Below are 23,988 nucleotides of genomic sequence, written 5' to 3' on the forward strand. Positions count from 1 at the left end.
TATATATATATATATATATATATGTATTCTTTTCCATTATGGTTTACCACAGAATATCGAATATAGTTCCCTGTGCTATACAGTAGGACATTGTTATTTATCCATCATATATATAATAGTTTGCATCTGCTAATCCCAAACTCCCAACCCTTCCCTCCCTCACCTCCCCTCCCCCTTGGCAACAACACGTTTGTTCTCTATGTCTGAGAGTCTGTTTCGTAGATAAGTTCATTTGTGTCATATTTTAGATTCCACATATAAGTGATATCATATGGAGTTTGTCTTTCTCTGTCTGACTTACTTCACTTAGTATGATAATCTCTAGGTCCATCCATGTTGCTGCAAATGACATTATTTTATTCTTTTTTATGGCTGAGTGGTGTTCCATTGTATATATGTACCACATCTACTTTATCCATTCGGAAAGATGACCTATAAGTGTTCATTAACACATTCATTGGAAGGCAAACAAAGCTATAGGAAAATAGGAGATTGCAAGGTGGTGTTCGAACAGAAGGCATTTCTGGGACTTCACCCTGCATGGGTGAAAGAAAGGGTACGTGCCGGAACAGAGGAGCAGTTAGCCAAGGGGAGCTGCCCCAATAGAAAGCCACGTTCCTGTGCTCAGTTCAGAATCCACTGGTAGAAGAGATGGCTAAGTCCCCAGGAGGAAGGAAAGAAACACTGTGCGATTCCCTCAGGACTGCCCAGAGGGACCTCTGGCCATTGACTCGGGTCACTATACAATAGGGAGAAGGAGGTACCCAGACTTTTCTAGGGTTGTTGGGCCAGTCTCAGCTGACATGGATACCGGAGATCTGAAATGCCACCTGTGTGTGCCCCTCACCTCAGAGTCCTGGCTAAAGGGTGCCTTACAGTTGGCCCCTTACAGCCACACATCCACCTGACAGTCATTTTCTCGGGCCCTGAGTGTGTAATTGGCATCTCATGGTTTCATAAAGGAGAATGTACAATCAGGGACAAAGCATCATTTACTACACTGCTAACGTGCAGTAATTTATATGTAAATATAAATTCTGGAATTTATGTACTCACTTCCACGATTACTAGGTCGTCTGGGCAGGCACAGTCTAATTTCACCTTAATGTATTTCTTCTGAAACTGAACCAAACTAGTAAGATGCATGAGTGATAGACCACACATTATCCAGGCTGCACTTTATATGGAACTATAGAAACTTAAAGGACGAGCCATTCACATTAAAATCCATAGCTCGCATCTGAATTGTGATTTCACTTCCATTCTTTAGCTTGACAGTTCTTCAAAATTCATGATTCTCTTGATCTTCGGCCAGATGAAAAATAGGAATAAGTATATCCCGTTTGCCACGTGTTCGTTTTATTTGTCTGCGCTTGTCCAATCACCTGGGCCAGGACAAAGGGGAAGAAGCAGCCTGGCTGACGGCTCAGCCTGCTTGCTGACTCTCGCTTGTCCTGAAGGTGAAACCGGCCAGAGCAGGGGATGGATGTTGTAGTGGAGCCCGGATGTGTGTGTCACTTGTCTTTGCCAGCAGGTTCCAGCCCTGGGGGTCAGTCACTTAAAGGGAGGTGGGGGGGAAGTAAACAGCGTGTGAGAAAGATAAGCCATGCGTGTGTGTTTCCAAGGGTTCCAGTAGTTTTTAAAAATCACATCTGTAAGGAAGTAAAATCTTGTGAACCACTGAGGCTAGGCTAAATTAAATTTCTCAGAGCCTTTTTTAAAAAATTGAAGCACAGTTGATTTACAATGTTGTGTTAATTTCTGCTGTACAGCAAAGTGATTCAGTTATACATATATATACATTCTTTTTAAACATATTCTCTTCCATTATGGTTTACCATAGAATATTGAATATAGCTCCCTGTGCTATAGAGTAGGATCTTGTTTATCCATTCTATATATAACAGTTTGCATCTGTCTCAGAGCCTTTTAATTCCAAAGAAATCCTCCATCTGAGGAAGCAGCTCAGTGAGTTTCCGTGATATAGCCATGTCATTGCATTGGAATAAAATTAATCTACATACTTGGCTTCAACTGCTGATAAACATATAACAAATAGACAATGGCTAGAGCCATGGCACCAAGTAAAGTGCTAAGGACATTTACAGTGTTGGATGCTTCCTCTATCACGTTGTGCTATGAACTTGGTGTACACGTTTCATGGTACAAACTCTCCCGGTGAGTGAGTCCATGGGGGTCAGTGGGGTCCGGCCATACCTCCAGACTGACTTGAATGAACGGTGACTCTAGGGTTCCCACCCACCTCGCAGGTGCTCTGGTTGTGGTGAGTGAACTCATCACATCCATGTTTAGAATGAACTATTCAGGTTCCTGATTGGTGACTGCTCAGGCCCCGCTAGGCTGGGTTTGTACTTAATCCTGGGGTCAGCCAGCCTTCATTCGGGCTATAGGCGTAAACCACTCTTTGAGGACTACAGGTCCTTATTTATATCTGCATTAAAAGGTGACCCCCCAAACGCATTCATATTCTTATTTTTTAATCTCATGACTAGGAACTTAATATGCTGATGAGATATAGTCCAGACTTAGGCGACAGCACAAAGTTCAACAGGAGAACTAAAGAGAATTCCTTTGGGAGTAACTCTTTGTCAGACTGTGCTATTGAGTCTCCAGTGGTGACAGTTCAATTTTTTTGATTATTTTCTTTAGATAAAGTTATGATTCTAGTTATCCCAAGCTATATAACGTCTAAAAAGGGAGCCAAAAATGGACATTCATGCCTGCCCAAGAATGAGCAATTATGAAGTTAATAACAGCAATGGTGACATTTACTGGGCACTTACGAGTGCCAGGTATTGTGCTCAACCATTTACAAGTATCACCTCATTTAATTTTCACAACAACCCTGGGAGGTAACTAGTTGTATTATCCCCTTAGAAGTGAAAGGCCAGGAATTGAACCCGGATTGGAGTGAGCCTAAACTCAGATCCCCAATATTGTTTAAAATGGCCAAGAAAAGTGAGGTAAAAAGAGCCCTTGAGGCAGAAGGAGACAGCCAGAGCACTGTTACAGATGGAAATGATTAACCATGTGTGCTGAACAAAACCAATGCTTTTATTTTTTTATTTTATTGGGGTAAAATATGCCTAACATGAAAATTACCATTTTAACCATTTTTAAGTGCACAGTTCAGTGGCATTAAGTACATTCACATTGCTGTGCAACCGTCACCATCATCACCTTCAGAACTTTCTTCACCTTCTCAAATGAAACCCTGCACCCATTAAACACTAACTCCCCCTCCCGCTCCCCCAGCCCCTGGCCACCACCATCCTACTTTCTGTCTCTATGAATTTGACTACTTTAGGTCCCTCATATATTACAGTAAATGGAATCATACAGTATTTGCTTTTTTTTTTTTTTTTTTTCTTTTTTGGCCACACGGCTTGTGGGATCTTAGTTTCCCGACCAGGGACTGAACCCCGGCCCTCAGCAGTGAAAGTGCCGAGTCCTAACCACTGGACTGCCAGGGATTCCCAAGAATCATACAGTATTTGTTCTTCTGTGTCTGGCCTCTTTCACTTAGCATAATGTCTTCAAGATTCATTTGCATTGTAGCATGTGTTAGAATTTCCTTTTCAAAGCTGAGTAATACTCTGTTGTATGTGTATACTATATTTTGCTTATCCATGCTTCCAACTTTTTTGTTCTTAAGAAAAAACAAAAACGCTTTAGGAAAATAAATTAAACGTTCTAGTAGAAAATCTTAGAAAGGTGTGTGCGTGTGTGTTTACCTGGCCATAAAAAAGTGCCATGATCTTGATTGAAATGGTCAGATATATTTGAAGCACCTCCTAACTCTCCCAGAGTTAATTTTTTTCAGCTCCTTCTCCTAATGCACGTCACGCATTGGATGATACTTGCTTAAGTCCATTTAGACCATCAACCTCTTCAGTACTGAAATTAAGTATTGGTTTCCTTTGTGTCTGCCCGAGCCTGTGCGATAGAGCACTTTGTCCCAAACAAGACATCAAGTAACAATTGGAATAAATGAATACAAAGAAACCAAGGCTCATTATTTTCAGAAAACCCTAGAAAACTCTCTTCTGTTTATGAAGTATCTCATTAAGAAGATAACATTTGGTTGTGGATTTAAATGTCTAACAACTTATATAAACGTATGGCTGATATTTCAAAGGTGATATCAAATTGTGGGATCTATCATATAACAATCATTTAGTAAAAGCTTACTATTTGCCAAGCACCATGCTGAACACTTTGTACTCATAGGCAATATTAAATAGAAGTTGGAATGTTGCCATTTTATAGATAAGGTCATGAGTTTAATTGCATAACAGGGCAAAAAGTGATGAAGCCTGGATTCCAGTCTGCTGATGAACAAATGTGTGCTCTCCACCTGGTGTCTACTCTAGGTTTTGATAGGTTTGGAGACTAGACGGGGTCAGATAAGGTCAGATGTGGATTTATTGTTCATAGGCATCCTTGGATTTCTTCTTGGTTGGTTTCCTTTAGGAATAACTGTATTTGTGGGAGAAAACACATTATTAACTGCAAAGAATCTGGTGCTTTACAGTTGCTCTGACCTTTGTAATCTAGAGAAAGAAAATGGAATAAGCAGGAGGAGAAGGTGCATTCAATGAACAAGGATGGATTTAGGAAAGTGTACAATTTTGGAGACCAAAACTATTGACCCAAACAATCCAAGGATACTTATACACGCCCCTTCTTCAGTTGCTGGTGTGAAGAGCGTCTAGCACTTGGTGAGGCTAGAGGAGATGGACACTCTCATAAGTTCCTGATGGAAGTGGGAACGGCTGCAACCCTTTGGATAAAATGTGTGCAATATATATCGAAATAGGAAATAGCCTTGATCTAGTGGTCCCATCACTGGGCATCTCCCTGCAGAAATAAAAGCATCCTATGATAAGGATGCGTGTATAAGGACGTTTATTGCAGTGTTGTTTGTTGTGATAAAAGCCTAGATCAATTTACATGTTCATCAATAAGGGAACAAATGGTACCATAGTAGGGTAATCTATTCTATGGATTCAGCTATTAAAAGACTGAGTTAGATCTTTGCCAATTGACCTGATCAGATATCCATAATATACTGTCAGGTGAATAAAGCAACTGCATATGGCTTTACATATTTTACAAGAATTCTTATGAAAAAACGCAAAAGCCAAATAGCTATGTTTTCATAGTATGGATAAAGTTGGGGAGTGGCACACAACCAAGGCAGTTAGCATTGGTCACTCCAAGTGGAGTGAAAATTGGGAGGTATAGGAGGAAACTTTTTATTCATATGCCTTTGGGTGGTGTCACTTGTTACAATAATCACACATTGCTTTTACAGAATAACAGATTAATTGAGAAAGCATTCTTCAAATTATTTTTCATAAACAAAGATTATTCATCTTATAGTTTTAACTGCTTTACATAGTCACACAAAGAAAAAGTCCCGGGATAAGTTTTTTTCTAACTCTTCTTCCAGCCTTGATTTTATCCGGTGAAGCTTCCACCTGCCTTCTCTTGGAATCTCTATTTCTCAGGGAAGTCTGACAAATATGCTACAACAAGCACCCCCATCGTACCACACTTCCATGAGCACTGCATCCCTGTGATGCTTCCCGACCTCCTGCATGTTTCAGGTGGTTGTCACTCTCTATCCTATCTATGTGTTTAGAAAGAGCCCATGGTGTGCAGTGACTGTGTTTCCTTCCCGTTGTAGCCCCAGGGTCCCCCTTTTACTCCGTGGGGTGGATGGCTTCCCGTCCTCACCTTACAGGACCGCTGAGCAGATTGCTACACCACTGACCTCCTTCTTGGTCCGCTCCTGGCTTCCCTGACGCCTCCCTCTCCGCAGCCCTCTATTATCACAGGCAGGAAGCAACGCAACAGGGGGAATTAGGTGCTTACACAGTGTGGGGAGGGGAGGAGGGGCGGGATTTCCAGGAATGACTCCCAGGGGCAGACTGAGCCGCCCCACAGGGCAGCTGCTCCCTCCCATGCTGCACGTTCTACCTCTGACCCAGGGATCTGGAAGCTGCTCTCAGGCAGGAGCCGCTGCTCCTGCTGACCCTGCAACAACTTACCGCCTCTGGATACAGGAAGCTAGTGACTGAGTGCTGGAACGCTGCTGCAGAAAGCTTCCAGGTCCCCGGCTGCCTCGGCAGAAAACAGACAGGGGCAGAAAGCCGGCCTCCGTCTCACTTTCAAATATCCCAGGAGTGTAACTCACTGGTCGAACTTATTCCAAGAACAGAATCCTACTTGCAAAGGAGCTATTTCATATTCGTCTCTCTTGCTTGGATGTAAGCTTATAAGGGCAGAGACCATGTTTACTGGCTCACCACTGAATCACCCACATGCCGGACACAGCAATCATTTAACATTTAACATTGATAAGGTAACAGTGCTGGAACAAGGCACTATTCTAAGCTCTTTGTGTGTATTAACTCATTTAATTCTCACAACAAACCTCGGTTGTAGGTTTCGTTATCCTTCCCAATTTACAAATGTAGAACAGGCACAGAGAGGTGAAGTAAGTTGCTATGACCACACAGCAGAAAATGGTGCTTGAACCCAGCCTGTACTCTGTATCCTTCTGCCTGACTGTCTGCTGAAGGTACGCTCATTTAAATGTTTACTGAGTTGAATTATGCAGAGGATTGATCATAAACAAATTCATAATTATAGACCACCTCTAGAGTAAAGGTTAACATATTTAACTATGGAGAAGAAAGTAGTTGTACTTTGTTACCATTTATACTGGAAATTGGTGTGGTTTTTAAATTATTATTATTATTGCCAAATGCACAAGAGATAATCTGTGCAAAGGTGAAAATTATTGATGATTCAAGTAGGTTGAAGTAATATTCAAGGACTTTGTACCTCTTAGACTCATGAAAACTTGGGAGTTAGAGAAATATGCTTGAGTATATTTTTTGCTAATACCTTAGTAAGGGATCTTTATGTAGCCACATTAATCAATGTAAAAAGAGCAATGAACATTGGGCCCCTGTTTCTCCATTCCAAACAATAGATGTCAATTACATTTAAAATTGTTGCCTTAATAACTTCTGGGTGTCATTTTTCGTGGCTTTGGGAAGAGCAAAAATGCACAGAGTAGAAAATTGGGCTACTTCCCTTCCCCACCTCCCTCCCCCCTCTATTTACTGACATAAGATGCTCTCACCTGTGTTTTCATTTCCATATTTAACAAGAAAAGTAACACTTGCTAATTGTTATAAGGTTGTCCTGAGTAGCTGTGTTGTTTGTAAAGTTCTTGGAACTGTTAGAAGAAAGGTATTAATACCAAAGCACAAACCACTTAAATAGTGTGCTATTGAATGAGGGTATGCTGTGCTCTAAAATAGTAATAGGCGAATTATTCCAAAGAAGTTTCATGTATTCTTAGACCACCAGATCTGTAGATTCTTATAGGTTTAGACTCTATACCATTTTTGAAGCGATACTGTGAAGAGAAAAAGTGAAATGGGCAGAGGTTTCTGAATGATATAGACGTGGAAACTGGAATACATCCAATTTCGGCTTCCTCCTGAACTCACGGTGAACACGCCAACATTGCCCCACAGGGGAGAGACTGGCAAAGCCCTCAGCATGCTGGGCCTGCTAACTGGGGTTCCCAGTTAGCTTGCTGGGAAGACAAGTGTCCATCTGGCCGTGGAGGAGCCAGTCCAGCCAGGCTAACTTGCCCATGGATAAGAGTTCTTAGGCAAGTAAAAAAAAAAAAAGAAAGAAAAGAAAAAAGGAGTTTGTGACAGCTTTAGGGTTGTCTGTTCACGACTAAACATATGTGGGAGCAAATCCCTTGAAGGGATTGTCAACCTAAACTTTTTTTTTTTAACCTTAAGGCCTCTTTTGGTAAACATAGAATTTGTGTATTCTTTAATGAGAACTGAAATTTTAAGATAATTTTGTGAATAAAAGGAACTCAAAGGAGATGTAAATTTAGAATAAGCTTTTCAAACTATTTAATAACCGCTCCCATCCTCCGAGGTTTTCCATTGCTCTCCTTTGGCACAGTCTGGTACGAATGCTAGGTTGGCTGTTCTGGAAAGCTATTCCCAGTTGGGCTCGGATGGCTGGACTGCTGTGAGAACGTAGACTTTGTGCCGCGCCTAGGCCGTGGTTCCATTTGTCTCATTTGTTTTCTAGACCCACTGGGCTGCTCCTTCATGGCAGCGGTATCAGTTTGTCCTTTGTTTCGTGGTGCTTCCTAGGGATTTGAATTTGAGCAGCACTGTAACGGTTTAGTTACGGCACATTCATCTTTTTCATGTTCTTGTCCCCGATTACCCTGGCAATCCGTTAAAGATTGGTCAGCAACTTTGCTGTTGGGATTTTTCTCCTTCGACTCAGTTTACTACAGGCTACCGTAAATGCTGCAGATGGAATTCGTTGCCAACATGTGAACGTGACACTGTTTTGGTTTGGGCTTATCATTATCAATCAAAACTGAAGAACAGATAACGGCAACAAACGTTGTAGATTTTGACTTTTATTTCCAGTTTGATAACGTGTGCCTCGTCAGATCCCCAACGACGCGTCTGCTTCTTAAAGGAGGCGTGTTTCCTCTTCGGCTTTTGCATTACTGGAGAGAATTCAGGAAGGAGGAGAGCTTGGACTGGAGAGCCACAGAATTTAGTTCTACCGACGGAGGGATGGGTAGAATTAGGGAGCACGCTGACAGATCCACGCATGTTTTCCACAGGGCATCTTCTATATTTCTAACCAGGTGAACCTCGGGTCAGTCTCCAGAAGCTGTTTTTCTTTTTTAGCGCAAACGAGACACCCTCTGGGAACCAAAATGAGTGTTGGCGCGCCCCACCCCTGCCTCCAACCGACCCTTCTCCTTCCCGCCCGCCCACAGCCGCTACTACAACTCCCAGCAAACACCGCGCAGCGCCGCAGGGGGACCAGCTCCGGCGGAGGCCCCGCCCCACGCGGAGCATGCTGGGAGTTGTAGTCAACAAGCCTGACCACGCCTCCTTCTGCTATTAGGCATTCCCGCTTGGGAGATGGTAATTCGCTGCCGTAGCGGGTTCTCCAGTCTCGCAGCCCTAACTGCGGCTAAACGGGACCGAGGATTGCGCCTTTCCGCCCCGCCGTGCGCGCCGCATCGGTGCCCCAGAGCTGAGCTCCGCCCCGTCGACACCCGCTCCCTTGACAGCTGGGCTGGGATCGGAGCGCGGCGGGACGGGAGCGCGCAGGCGCAGCAGCCGGCCGCGCGGGGCGGCGTGGAGGGCGGGCCGGGCGCGAGGCCTCGCAGCCGCCGGGGCGCGCACGTAGGCACGCAGAGGCGTCACGTGGGGCGCCGAGGATCGCAGTGCGCGTGGCCGCGGCGGCTGGTGTGGGGTTGAGTCAGTTGTGAGACCCGGAGCTGCGGACGGGCGGGCGGCCCAGCGAGCCGGCGACAGAGCGGCGGGCGTCGGGTTCGGGAGCCGAGCGCTGGCCCCGCGTCAAGTCGGGCCGAGCCGCGCCGCAGTCGCCGCCGCCGCCGCCGCCCCCCGCCCGCAGCCAGCGACCCGCCGCGGGCGCGCCCCCGCTCTGCGCTGTCTCCGATGGCGTCCGCCTCCGGGGCCATGGCGAAGCACGAGCAGATCCTGGTCCTCGACCCGCCCACAGACCTCAAATTCAAAGGTGGGCAGGGGCGGCCGGCGGGAGGGGCGGACTGGCGGGCGGGGGGGTGGCGGCCGCGCCCGGTGGGCCCCCTCCCCCGCCGCCCGCGCTCGGCCCCGCCCGCGGGGGTGCGCGTTCCCTTGCTTCCTCCCGCCCCGCGCGCCCGCCGCCATCTTGCGGCGCGCGGGCGCCTCGCTGCGGCGGCGGCCTCGTCCTTGGCCCGCGGGCCGGGGCGGGGTCCGGACGTGGGCGGTGGGGCGGGAGGCCGGGCGCGGGCCGGGCTCTGCGTCAGCGGGGACAGGCGGCCGGACGTCCTCCGCGCCGGGCGACACCTGCGCCGGGGCGACACCTGCACATGGACTCTGGGGCTGCGGGACCCGAGGGAGCTTCTCGGGGGGGTTTCTCCTGGGGATGCTGAGGGCGTGCGGGGAGCCTGCGGGGAAGCGGGGTTCGTTCCAGCTCCCGTCACGGGGAGACCGAATCCGCTTGTGCAGGAGTCCGTATCTTGTCCTTAATTCAGGGAGTCTTCCGAGCACGGAGCCTATGAGATGTGTGGCCGCTCTAGTGCTTAAATCAAATCCCTCGTTGTAGTCCAAGGTTGAGTCCGAAAGGAAAACAGATTGCTTTCCATAGGAAACGCTTTAAATAGCTTTAGGAGTTTTAAAATGTTGTATTCTGACGTTATGAGAGGAGTATTGTATAAAGCCTTCATTTTGGAAGCTCTAGTGCTTTTCCGAATTTCTTTGAACGGAAATGTCAGTGAGCTGCTTGTTAGGTAAGGATTCGGTTTTAAGACAACTCCACGAAATATTAATATTTTGAGAGGCGCTAAGTGCATTTTATTGTAGCAAGTTTATGTGCGCGGCATGATTTTACATAGTTGTAGGCGAAAGGAAAAAAAAAACTTTTGGGGAATCATGAATGTAATGATTTAGATAATACCTAACTCAAATAGCTATTATCTTAGGGTAGAGGAATTTAGTATAAACCTTTATGGTGTGTGGTTCTTCCGAGAACTTTAGGATTTTGCTTTTATTTTTTGGGAGGCTGAGTTTACAGAGGAAGTTTTCTCTTCTGGTTAACCTGTGTGTGTTGCCATAAGGGACTTGGATGCCGTTAAAACTAGTTTTAGGTCAGGAAATGTTCGCAGAGTTTGACGCTTTCTGCTTAGAGAAGTTGTAATGTTTCCATAGTAAGAGACTAGTAATAGCAAAGAGGCAAGTTAAAAAAACAACCAAAAACCCTACACAGTGACTTGCCAAATAGTTAACTCATTTCAGGTATTGAAGATTTACTAGCTATGATGATAGAACAGGTTCTTGTGTTATGGATGAAAGTAGTTCACAGGACGTATTAAAGTTTGGACATAAGTTGACTTTAAAAAAAAAGAGTTTCACTGGAAATTTTATAGGGACACACATTCACTTGGGCCATTTACTTAGCAAACACTAGTGAAAGCTTTGTGCCGGGACTTCCTTGGTGGTCCAGTGGTTAAGACTTCACCTTCCAGCGCAGGGGGTGCGGGTTCAATCTCTGGTCGGGGAGCTAGGTTTCCACATGCCTCACCGCCAAAAACATGAAACAGAAGCAATATTGTAACAAATTCAATAAAGACTTTAAAAATGGTCCACATCAAAAAAAAAAAAAGCTTAAAAAAAAAAAGCTTTGTGCCATCTCTATATTTGATTAAGAGTATTCAACAATGAGTAATTTATTCAGCAGGTATCAGCTTACTTTTGGGGATTCAGTGGTAAGCAAGGTAGAGGGAAGGTCCACAGTTAGTTTGGTTTAATGGGGTAAGCATACAATTAACAACAGTAAAATGTGCTAGGTTTTATCTCAGCCCTTGAAGAACTCCTAGATGGAAAAGACATATAGATGCTGTAACAGAGGCAAAACAAGTATGAGGAAAGAAACCCCTTCTTCCTTCCTCCCGTCTTGCTTTAGGAAGCAGCTTGCTTTCAAATGGGGAAGGGGGAGGGCTGGTCAAGGGAATGGTTTGCTCCTTTACTGATGTGAGAGAAGGTTGGCTTGTACTTAAATACCCAGTGGGTTGCTGTGTGCTTCGGTCTGAAAGTGGGGTAATGGGGAGGATTGGGAAAGAGGAGGGGTAGGATGAATTGGGAGGTGACATCTGGTGTCATTTGAACTTCTTAATAAAAGTTACTCTTCTAGTCAAAGGTAAATAGATTGCTCTGATGGAAAGCTCTCTGTATTCCGAAGAGCAGTTCAACACTAAGTGAGGAGACTCAGTTAGAATCAGCAATCTCTTTATGCTTCATTTGATGGTGGTATAAAAAGTCATTTAACTTTACCGTGAATTACCCGTAATTTTCAGTTTAAGTAAAAGTCTATTAAAGGATAGTTTTGCAAAATGTCACCTGCTGGTAGGTTTATTTGAATTAGTTTGACTTTACATTTGATTAAGATGGTTTCTCCAAGAGTGAGTCATTTAATCATTCTGAGATTGGGTGGTGAATTTTTTTGTTATATGCATAACAAAGTCATCTTGATATGAATTATCATCACTTTGCACAATTGTGGAGAAGCAGATAGCAGTTTAATAGATTTTCTACATACCTCAATATTTTATTGAAGTTTATTGTTTTCTACAATTGTTTATATGAAAATACATTTAGAATGATGTCATGAATTCTAAAGTAGTTCTTTTGTTGCATTAGTAACGAAAAAGAGGTAGATATTTTCAAATTCTGTTTTTTAAGCCCTGGCAGTAATTTGATGTAGAATTCAGATTTGAAATTTGATATTACATGTGAGAGACTTTTTTGGGGTGGGTCCTTAAAATGTTTATTTACTATTATAAAATTTCTTCCTTTGTATTATACAACATTTTATTTTTCCAGCCTGTTAATAATTCTGGAGGAGAGTTTGGAGAAGAAAGTTTAGAAAATGCTAAAATAAATTGTGAATGTATTCTTCCTCCTAATGATCAGAGAAAGAGGAAAATAGACCAAAACCATTGTATTGAAGGTGGCCCATAACAGTAACATCAGTAAAGAAAACTAAGCTCTCTGAGTGACGAGGGACCTGCAGTGTGTCAGCCAAAGCATCTTTGAATAGCAGCACATCACGATGAGGAGGCCTGAGTGAGGATGGGGAATACTCCTCCTCTTGGTGGGTATTTGGCACATTTTTAGGTATTTCAGATCATTCCTGTTTCACAGTGGCTACATCAAATCCCTGGGGTGATTCTGGCCCCCCCCCCCCCCCAAATAGGACATGGTTGTCTTATTACTCTATTCCTTAACAGTTTTCAAGGAGCTCTCGACTGCCCACCAGATAAAAGCCTAAGTCTTAGTGTGACATACAAGCCCTTCCGTGATGTGCTGTCTCCTCTTGTTGCACCTGTTCGTCGGCACACGTCCACACTTTCTTCTCTGAGAAAGAAAAACCCTTCTCATATTTAAGCTTATTTGTTCTGTTATTTTTGCTGGTTAAGGTAAAAGTCTTTCATGACTCAGACCATGTTCCATCAGATATTTTCTCGGTCATGTTTTCAACCACTGGCTTCTTCCTTTAAACATAAAAATGCACTTAAGTCTTTCATTTTAAAAACAAATAAGCCAACAAAATACTTCCTTGACTCCCAGCTCCTTGTGGTACTTGCCCCTCCTGTGCTTCATTTCCTTTGCAGTCAGACTTCTTGGAAAAGTAGTTCATGTTCCCCGTCTCCCTGTTCCTCTCCTCCTGTCCACTGTCCTCCCTGCTTCCTGATGGCTGCTGCAGTGACCACTGCCACTTTCTCTCTGCTTTGATCTCTCTTGGGCACTTGCCATTATTGACAGTTCGTCTTTTTAAAAACTCGATTCTTTTGCCTTCTGTGACACAGTTGTCTTCTGGTTTTCTTCTTTGCTCTTTACTGTCTCATTTGTGACCTTTTTCTTAAATGCTCATGTTTCTGAGATTCTGACTTGGTTTCAACTTTATCTCACTCTGAACTTCCCTTGTTCAGGCTTCCTTGTTTTGAGGGCTTCTCTTTCCCCTCCTTGCTCTCTTTTTGCACACATTGGTACACTCCCAAATCTGTGTTGAATTCAGACTTAAAATCACCTTTGGAATACATACTAATTACTTATTGACATTTGGATTTGAATGTTGCTCAGACATCTCAAACTGCGCATATCCCAAACTGGTTTTTTACATTGAGGTTAAGGGGGAGACGGTACAGGTGTGGAGGTAGTGGAGTGATGTCATATTTGTAGTTAAGGAAACACACTTCTGGTAGCAATATGGAGTAATATGGGAGGGAGAGATGAATTAGGCAGCTGCTGCTGTCCACGCAAGAGGTGACCGCTTGTGGGGTGGTGTTGGAGATGCAAAAAGTTAAAGACCGTCAAGCTGGTGAGACCCGGGGGTCTCTTAGGTGTGTGCACTGGGAGAGTGTGTCTTGAAGGCTCTGATTTCTGGCTTACACACCTGCAGAGAGGGGAGAACAAGCCCTGGCTGTCTCATGAGAACGGGTGCGTTTTACCCAGGAGGAGTGGGAGAGGAAGGTCCTCATCTCCTTGGACAGGTTAGCTACATTTAGGTCCTTTCAGGGTTGTCACGAGGAGGTGAATCGTAGGCCTTTGGTGGTACGGGCGTGTTACTCGGGAGAGCTCTGGGCTTGGCCAATTTCTTTGCTTCAGGTGACTCTCTTTCCTCTACTGGTCAGCAGCTGGTCTCCTTTTCTCTAGCATCCCCTCCCTCCAGCCTGTCGTCTACACGGATGCTAGAAAGAACTACCCTTTGAAAAGTGCACACCTGATACCGTTGCTCCCTGGGTTGAAGAACCTGCACCATTTTCCCATTATGCACTTGACAAAGCTCCACATCCACCGCCTGCCTCTTCATTTCTCTTCTGCCGTAGCTTTGGTTATATGAAAGCATCTCTCCAGATGCTTTCAGCTGTTGCAAGCCTCTCCAGATGCTCTTTTCAGAGTGTTGTCCTCCCTCCTGTCAGGCAGGCTTTCTCCACTTCAAGAGCCCCTTCCTCTTGTGCTGTCTTTGATTTTCCCAGGCCACTTGGTCACTGCCTTCTTCATGCCACTATCCAAGCTTGTGCTTATCTGCAGTTACAGCACTCACCATTGTATAGTATTTATGTTTACGTACTTTTCTCTCACAATCTGTACTGTAAAGTACTTGAGGATATGCTCATTTATTTTTATGTCCATAATAACAAGATCTGGCATGGGATGATTGTCCAGTGAGTGTTGATTGCACTAATAAGACTCAGATGATTTCTCCTGTAATTCATGTTTTCTGTCTTGGATCTCTTTTCAGTAGGGTTTTTCATCTGCCTTTGCAGGTACTTGTGTTTTCAGAGTTTTGTAGTTACAGAAAAGGGTATTTTGTTAAGAGCTGACTAACGATAGATACATTGTTCATTCTTTATGCTTCACCTTTTTCATTTGTTAAGTGAGAAGTGGGACTGGGTGATTTCTTGGGTGGTGGTCGGGCTGTCAGGGTTTGTGAATGTATATGACAGTTGAGTGCAAAAGGAAGACACAATTTTTCCCTGCAAAAGAAAAACACAGTTTTTCTCTTTACATATGTAAAGAATTGGGAGACCTTGATTGAGTTAAGTTCTGCAAAGTTTGGTATTTTGTGATTGTTAGTGTTGGTAATTTTGTTGTTGGTTTACTGTACTAGTTACCTGTTAGATTTCCTTTAAGACCTTCCTTAACCATACACAGATGGTCTGTGAAGAGAGTTTGTTAGCAAGGACCCTTTTATTTTCTCAGAGGCTCTTCCTGACTCTCTTTTTCTTGTTGCTTTTCTATCTTGACTGACCGACCCTTCAATGAACTCCTGTCTTTCAGAGGAGATAGTGGTTAATATAGGATGGATCCTACTTTCTTTCATAAAAAGTTGGTTTAAAAGAAAATTACGTGTTCGCCAGTTTATTAAACTTTACAGACCACAAAATGTAATATTATTTTGTATAACTACTAAAGAAAAATTCTTGTTAAAAAAAGAATTAAATGCAAGAGGGGGTTATTTTTGCAAATGCTTGTTTACTGGGTTTATTATAACTGAAATGTGACTCAAATTACTCTTTAAAATTTCTTATGAAAACTTTCAAACATTTATAAAAACCTTTATACACTTAACGAAACCTCTATACTCTTAAATTTAATAATTTCATATATACTTAAGTTTAATGATTATTAGTATTTTACTGTGTTTTTTTGGGGGGGTGGGGTTACCACAGTATTTTAAACAAATTCTGGCTGTTAGCATCTCAAGCTTAAATATCTGAGCTTGCATTTCTAATAAACAAAAAAAGGGTAATTTTCTTTGCAGAATCATGACACCATTGTCACTTAATAAAACCAAAAATAATTCTTCAATAATCTGATATTTTGTCTATTGAAATCTTCCCAGTTACAGTCCTGGTTTTTAGTTGGTTTGTTCAGTCTATGCATTGCATGCGGCTGTTGTATCCAGGTCGTCTTATCTTAACAGTGCCTCCACCACTTCCTTTTTATCATGCCATTTACTTGTTGAAAAGACCAGGTCGTTGTCCAGTGGAATGTCCTATATTGATATTTCTGGTATGTAGTTCCTGTAAATTTGGAGTTGGATTTAAGGGCTTGAAGATTCAGGTTTCAGTATTTTTTTGGTAAAAATACTGCATAGATAGAATTGTGTCACATCAGGTGTGGATAACGTCTGGTTGTCCAACTTGTAGTGATGTTAAGTTGATTGGTGATGACCGCCTTATCCCTCCCTTGAAAAGTTGCGTAAGTATGAGTGCATTTATGGTAATACGTGTGAGGGAAAAGATCAGAAAGAAAATAACGTTAGCAGTCATTAGCTGTACTTTAGGATGCTTTTGTTTTCACGTTTTTACTTTTCTGTGTTTTCCAAGATTTCTGCAATGAACATTCAGTGCCTTTAATGGTAAGAGAAAAAAATTATTTTGTTATTAGACTCAGTACTTTGAGAGGTTATATCAAAAGTCTCGTTTGTCCTACCTGTAATACTTTGTTTTATTTTTTATTAATAACTTAAGCCTTTTATACAGGCTGAAGTCTTTTTTTTTTTTTTAATAATAAAGCAGTTATATAAGGTCAATAGAAAACAAGTCTGTAACTATACCGTAGCAGTTCAGAAATCAAGGCATATAAAGACAAGTAGAAAATCATGTTTGTTTGAAAGCAAATCTAATTTATAACTAACTGTACATACATCTGTTAAGTTTCATTGGGCTCTTACTGTTAGGATCAATTGGTGGTCTCTTGTGAGAGCGTGGTAGATTAGTTTGGGGTATTTATTTCTCAGAGAATGGGCCCTGCCCATAGACTGTATTAGAGGCAAGTAGGTCTAAGCAGCGTGTAAGTTCACAGGATCCCTCTTCGTCCAGACAGTGCGGAGGGTTCAGTGGTGGGCACCTCGCCCAAGGCCAGCCAATATAGACATACTGATGATTGGCTAGTCACAATGTTGAAGCCTCCTCTTTAAACACGATAGGTTTTAGAATTTTAAGGTCACAGAGACTTGGAGACAGTGGCTGATTTGGGCCATGTCAAGCAGAAGTAGCCAGTTGGGAGAGAACAGGGAGAGGAAAGCAGGCAAGAGAGGTCTTGGGGTTCCAGTATCAGTTTCTCTTGAATGCAGCCTTTTGTGAGGCCAGCTGTACCTCATGTCCTGTGTCACTGAGATTGCTTTCATCTTTATAATCAACGCTTAAGTATGATTTTATTCTTCATAATAAAATTCCTTGCTTAAATAAAATTAGACTTCAACATTTATGAGACTGTGTTCAACTTTATGACTGTGACACATATTTCACTTTATAAAAATAACCTCAACTAATGTCTTAAATTTTTATAAATACCATTTTTGATGCCGTGTCATTAATATACCATAGAATTTATTTTTTTAAATTTTATTTTATTTTTGGCTGCATTGGGTCTTCATTGCTGCGCACGGGCTTTCTTTAGTTGCGGTGCACGGGCTTCTCATTGCGGTGGCTTCTCTTTGTTGCAGAGCATGGGCTCTAGGCACGCGGGCTGCAGTAGTTGTGGCACGTGGGCTCAGTAGTTGTGGCTCGCGGGTTCTAGAGCGCAGGCTCAGTAGTTTTGGCGCAGAGGCGTAGTTCCGCGGCATGTGGGATCTTCCCGGACCAGGGATCGAATCCGTGTCCCCTGCATCGGCAGGTGGATTCTTAACTGCTGTGCCACCAGGGAAGTCCCAGTATACCATAGTTAGCTTAGCTACTTTTCTCTGGCATTTGGGGAGTTCTCTAGGATAGTTACCTCGAACATTTGGTACTGTTTTCAAAATTCAGGCTTAAATGAATGAGATGTTTAGTTACTTACGTTTCAGCTTTTAAAGGATGTGATTGGATTCAGTGGCCATTTTTAAAAATAGTTATGTTAAAGAATTGTTAATATGAGAGAGCTTTAAAGTACTGGTTTGTAATATAAATTGACAGATTTCTTATGGGCCTACATTTTGACAGCCTTTTATTTTGTAGCTATATACTTCCATATATACTCATCCATATATATTTACACGTGTGTGTGTATATATACATACATATTTTTATTTTGGTACTTGGATAATCTGACATGAATTTGAGTGACTGCTGTACCTTTAAAGGTATAGAGCACCTTTACATCATGGAGTGTGTTTTCTGTTTGTTTTCTCTGTGAACAGGTTTTACTTTTATAGCTTATAGGGGAAGATGAATCCCTTGGTTTTGTTTTCTAAGTACTGTTCCCACTGCGAAAAATCTCAGTAACAGCACCTTCAAAAGATAGCTTTTTCTGAATCTTTTCAGTCCCCACCCCCCCCCACTTTAAAAATAAAAGATTTTATGAACAAATTAAGGTAATATGAATTCACGTTTAACAGTCCCTTCTGATTATAAAATCAATGCTTAATGTAGAAAGTTGAAAAAGCATAGAACAGTATAAAGCAAATAAAAATTACTCAATCCTACCACCTATAAATAACCAGTTTCTTTTTTAAAAAATATATTTATTTATTTATATTGGCTGCGCCAGGTCTTAGTTGCGGCATACAGACTTCTTAGTTGTGGCATGTGAACTCTTAGTTGCGGCATGCATGCGGGATCTAGTTCCCTGACCAGGGGTCAAACCCAGGCCCCCTGCATTGGGAGCACAGAGTCTTACCACTGGACCACCAGGGAAGTCCCTAAATAATCACTGTTAACAGTTGATTATTTTTTCTGTGTATGACTCTTTTTTTTTAAAGAAATTCACGTTCCTTTATTTATTTATTTATGACTGTGTTGAGTCTTCGTTTCTGTGCGAGGGCTTTCTCTAGTTGCGGCAAGTGGGGACCACTCTTCATCGCGGTGCGCGGGCCTCTCACCATTGCGGCCTCTCTTGTTGCGGAGCACAGGCTCCAGACGCGCAGGCTCAGTAATTGTGGCTCACGGGCCCAGTTGCTCCGTGGCATGTGGGATCTTCCCAGACCAGGGCTCGAACCCGTGTCCCCTGCATTGGCAGGCAGATTCTCAACCACTGTGCCACCAGGGAAGCCCATGTGTATGACTCTTTTATATCCTATATTTTTTAGTTAATATTATTGTGATAATTTTCCCATGTTATAAGTATTTTGCTTCTAATCTAACAGGAGCTTTAGATCTGTAAATGGTGCTAAAAACATTTATTACAGGTTCTCCCGAAGATATCCATTTCTCTTTTATTCTTTCCCATCCTGCCTACCTAGATTTTAAAGAGTAATCTAAACTCTTCAGATATGGAACGTTTATTTCTGTTTTAACAAAGGTGTTAATTTAAGCATATTTAATGTTTAATCCTGAGTGCAAGCATGAAAAAAAATTTTTTTATGTGTGTGTACATCTTATTTTTCTCTAGAAAGTTACACAGTGGAAGGACATAAGATTTATATAAAAATGTTACAAATCAAAATGTTTCATTTCTGTGTGAAGACAATGTTGTTTATTCTCTCCCACTTGTTTTCAGGATTGTGTCACAAAGATTGTTTAGGTCAGAGTGAGCAGTCTGTGCATCAAAAGGTCAGAAAAAGTACTTCTAAAATGTTTAGTAGCTTTATACAAAATGTCAGTGAGGCTGTGATCATCTAGGATTGAATTACCGGCCATGTTACCACGGAGTAGTAGGTGTTTTCTAATTAAGGCAGTAAGTAAAGTTGTTCATAAATGTCACATACTTTGAGGGCTGAGAGGAGTCTTAGAGATGGTTTTGTGTACTGAGCTAGAGTGGAGGGTTAGACTGTGCTGGAGAAGTGACATGATTTGCTCAAGGTCAGTCCCCTTGTTGATGGTGTTAGATTGTGAGCCTCTAACTCAACACACTGCATTATGCTTTTTACAAAAGTCAGTACGTACACCATCAATAGCAGACCGCCCCCCCCATGCCCCCGCCCTCCCGCCCCCCGCAGGAAGGTGATGGATGAGTATTTAACTTTGTGCTCAAAACACTGCTGTATTAACTGAAAGTGCTGAAAAAGAAAGAAAAGACATGGTTCCTGCCTGTTGGTTACTTTTAACTATAACTTTAAGCCCCTAGAGTGGGAAAACTTTTTTTTTTTTAATGACAACACACTACTATGTTAAGTGGATTTTGGACATTTTTTTCATGATACATTTTGAAATTCTTTGTTGATTATGTAATGTGGATAAATAAGGGCAGTGAAGCGGTTTAAGAAATCAGAGCTTTTCTTAAATAGTAGAAGACTTAAATAAAATAGGCAAGTTTGGCTTTTGTATTAATCTCAGGGTCCATACTTTTGTAAGGTTAATGAAAGCTTATAAAAAGATATGTTTAGTGCTTTAATAACTAAACCATCTTGAATAGAAATGACTCATTTTGTTTCCTGGAAAGTGGTCTTCTGTTTATTTTTACACTAATGTTTGTACAATAATATTTATTCAGTACCTACTATGCCAGGGATTGTCCAGCTGGGGATACAGCTGCAAATAGAACAGAGACCCAGTCTTCATGGAGCTTACATTCGCTCAAGTCTGAGATTTCAGTGTGTTTGGGAAAAAAATACAGTAAATAAATTAAGGTAACTTCATCTTTAAAATTTGTAATGAAGATGTTTTAGGGCTTTCTTTGATGTAAAACATAAAAACTGTTTTCTTGGTGTTTGATACTTGTTTCCAGAAATATTCATCCTGTGGAACCAAGGGAAATACAATAAAATATCCAATAAAAATCTTTTTCTTATATTACTGATGTGACTACAGTTTCATGCTTTAACGCTGCAGAAATCCGCCTGGAATGGCTTATGAATTAGGAAATAAATAGAGCTTAGGTATTTGCATAAAATACATAGAGAATTTATGAGAGTTCAGGCTCTGGAGGCAGACCTGACTTCCCACTTCCATGGCTTTGTGCTTGTCTGACCTTGGACAAGTATTCTAACTTCTGACTCAGAGTTGACTCATCTGTAAAATGAGGATAAGTAATAAAAGTATCAGCCTCATAGGCTTGTTATTAGGGTTAGTGACATAATTCATGCAAAGTTCTTGATACATGGTGAGTGTCCAGTAAAGGCTAGATTGTAAAAACTTCTGTTATCACTGTTTTTACTAGTACTGTTGCTGCCATGCTACTATTACTGAGGGAGTTATTAGTAGATGTTCTGTATGCTGTACAGCATATAATTCAGATGTGTGATTAAGTTAACATAGCAAGACATATTCAGCAACATAACCCTGTGTTACTGGAAAGCTGTTTAATCAGTGATGCAGCCGTTAATTTGCTAACACCTGTGGAAACATTGAAGCAGTCATCACTGACTTCACTACAGCTACATTATTTATATATTTGAGCTGAGCATCCAGCCTGCCTCATTAGGATTTTTACCTATTCTGTTTCAGTACAGATAGGATGGAGGAGTGAAAATGTCATGCTGGGGTAAATGATTTATGAATACCTAGAGTCATAGCAGAACGTACATACTTCTGATTTTTTTTGTTGTTATTGCATGTTGATTAAGAACAATCCATGTGATTGCTCAGCCATACTCAGGTTAAGGCCGGTGTGCATTACTCCAGTTCATTCAGGGATGAGCCGGTTTCTTCTCAGGGAGCTTATAGTTAGTGGGTGATTTAAGACGTACATAAATAATAAAGTGAGACGTGCGGGGAGAGAGAGGTAGGGACACTGTGCTATGGTAGTTGTATGGTCACCCTTGTTTCTCCTCAGCGATGCATGCTTTGGTTCATTGCACTTTCTGTTGTTATCCTCCCGAGGTCACTAACTCAATCTGTACCCCATAGCCAAGAACTCAGAGCTTGTCCAGAACCGGAGAGTCTGAAAGGTGAGCCTGCTTCAGTGTTACAGGTGCTGTAGAAGACATGGGTCTCCTGGGTTTAGAGACAAAGGATGTTATTCTCAGGGCACTGCAGGCAGCAACTTCATAGTTGTGTTGGTTTCCTTTGCCCCTCAAATTCCATGGGGGCAACACAAAGGGGTTCAGTGCAGGTGGGTGCTGCCCACCTGGTGGCTTTGCGTCATAGCTGAGAAACCTTGAGTCTAGGACCCCTGAATCTTTTGTGATGGGCTGCACAGAAACCTGCCTGACCTTTTTCCAGAGGAGGACCTGAGCATTATCACACTGGACAGTAAACAAACCTGCCCTCTCCTCAAGAGGGAGATGCTGACAGTCAGATGCAAGACTGTTTACAAGGATCTACTGTAGTAGATCCTTGAAAAGACAGTCTGTATGAAAGCCTCCAGGGCCTCAACTGGCAAAAGGTGCAGAAATGCTAGAGACCCATGGAGACTTGTCTCACAACAGACCTCCGGGTTGCTGGTCTAAACGATGCTACGGAGTTCGTGAGTTAACATTCATGCACATAGCCTGTTTATTCTTGAGCTGCATCCCAGAGGCCTTTTCTGTTTCTGAAATGCTCCATGCTATATTCAGGACCACTTATCCTGAAATAAAATTTGATTCTCTTCTTAGTAAGCAGATACTGTTGAACTCAAGTTGATATACATGCTGAGGTGTTTAGGAGTTTTCAGTTACTTTGGAATGCATCAAAATAAGATGGCTGGATGGCCAGAGATGGCTAGGTAGATTGATAGGTCTCAAAGTAAGTAACAGCAAAGTGTTAATTGTAGAGTCTAGGTTATGGGTGTATAATCATAATTGTTCACTGTTCAATTTCTTTGAAGTTTTTCAAAATGTGGGGGGAAAAGCCAAGTGCTCTCTCCCCTTATTTCCCCCAAGTCAGTTTTCTTTGCAACTAAACAAAGCCTGGCATTTCAAGAAAACTTTAACGGCAATTTACATCAAAATAGGTATATATGATAACCATTTAAGAAACTGTTTAGTCAGAGTGGTTCTACTTTTAGCTGTTTTTAGATTAATTGTGTTCCTTTTAAGAGTGGGAGGTTTGGAGAACTATTTAAGAGGAAATCATTGCTCTAAATTTTTTTTATGACATTATTATTTTTTTTAATATATTTTTTATTTATTTATTTTTGGCTGCATTGGGTGTTCGTTGCTGTGCACTTTCTCTGGTTGCGGCGAACGGGGGCTACTGTTCTTTGTGGTGTGTGGGCTTCTCATTATGGTGGCTTCTCTTGTTGCAGAGCACGGGCTCTAGGCATGCGAGTTTCAGTAGTTTGGCACGCAGGCTCATTAGCTGTGGCTCGCGGGCTCTAGAGCACAGGCTCAGTAGTTGTGGCGCACAGGCTTAGTTGCCCTGCGGCATGTGGGATCTTCCTGGACCAGGGCTCGAGCCTGTGTCCCCTGCATTGGCAGGCGGATTCTTAACCACGTCGCCACCGGGGAAGTCCTGCTCTAAATTTTAGGTATACAGCGTTTCATGCCGGAAATATATTTTTAGGTAAAGGAGTCAGGCTAGTCTCACTTAGGACATCCTTCTGGGTGAGCTGCCCTAAACTTTTCCTACATTTTTGAAGTTTGAGGTTCCAAGTTTTTTCCAAACTTTTTAACACAGGGACCATATTTATGTATGTTATATTTCCATCTGTTAGAATTTGGGACTGAGAATAGGACTTTGGCTTACTGGGAATGATAATGTAGTAGAGCTAGGATAGGATACTTAGTGACAGGAAGTGGCGTGGGAGATTGAAGGAGGGCAGCCTGTGTAATTAAAAGGTGGAGTTTTAAAATTTAATTTTGTTTTTTCAGTAAAAGAGTTCAAGTAAATGTTATCTGTGTGGAATTTTGTTTTATATGGTATATTTTTACATATAAACAGTGAAATTTCATCTGTAAAGTAGGAGGTATCAGATGGTATCTGTGGTTGGTGACTAGTTTACAATCAAGTAATCATAAAATGGACTGTTGCAGTGATTGTTCCTAAATGTTAAACTAAGCATTTATATTGAACAAATGGCAGGATTGTCT

At 42.2% G+C, this 23,988-nt stretch overlaps 1 protein-coding gene across 4 annotated transcripts in view; it reads left to right on the plus strand.

Annotated features, from left to right (window-relative positions):
• The first annotated feature begins 9,350 nt into the window (after nucleotides 1-9,350).
• The window catches only part of VAPA (VAMP associated protein A), a 37,459-nt gene continuing 22,821 nt past the window's right edge, over nucleotides 9,351-23,988 (plus strand). The window contains exon 1 of one of the 4 annotated variants that reach the window (XM_082353801.1): nucleotides 9,351-9,648. In XM_082353801.1, coding sequence (XP_082209927.1) covers nucleotides 9,570-9,648 — 79 coding nt within the window. In that variant the 5' untranslated portion in view covers nucleotides 9,351-9,569. Of the gene's footprint in view, nucleotides 9,649-12,725; nucleotides 12,763-23,988 lie in introns of those variants that run through there. The other 3 variants (XM_082353802.1, XM_082353803.1, XM_082353804.1) reach the window with 3 other exon arrangements.

The sequence above is a fragment of the Balaenoptera borealis genome (genome assembly GCF_965194805.1).
Source record: "Balaenoptera borealis genome assembly, chromosome: 14".
Classification (NCBI taxonomy): Eukaryota; Metazoa; Chordata; class Mammalia; order Artiodactyla; family Balaenopteridae; genus Balaenoptera; species Balaenoptera borealis.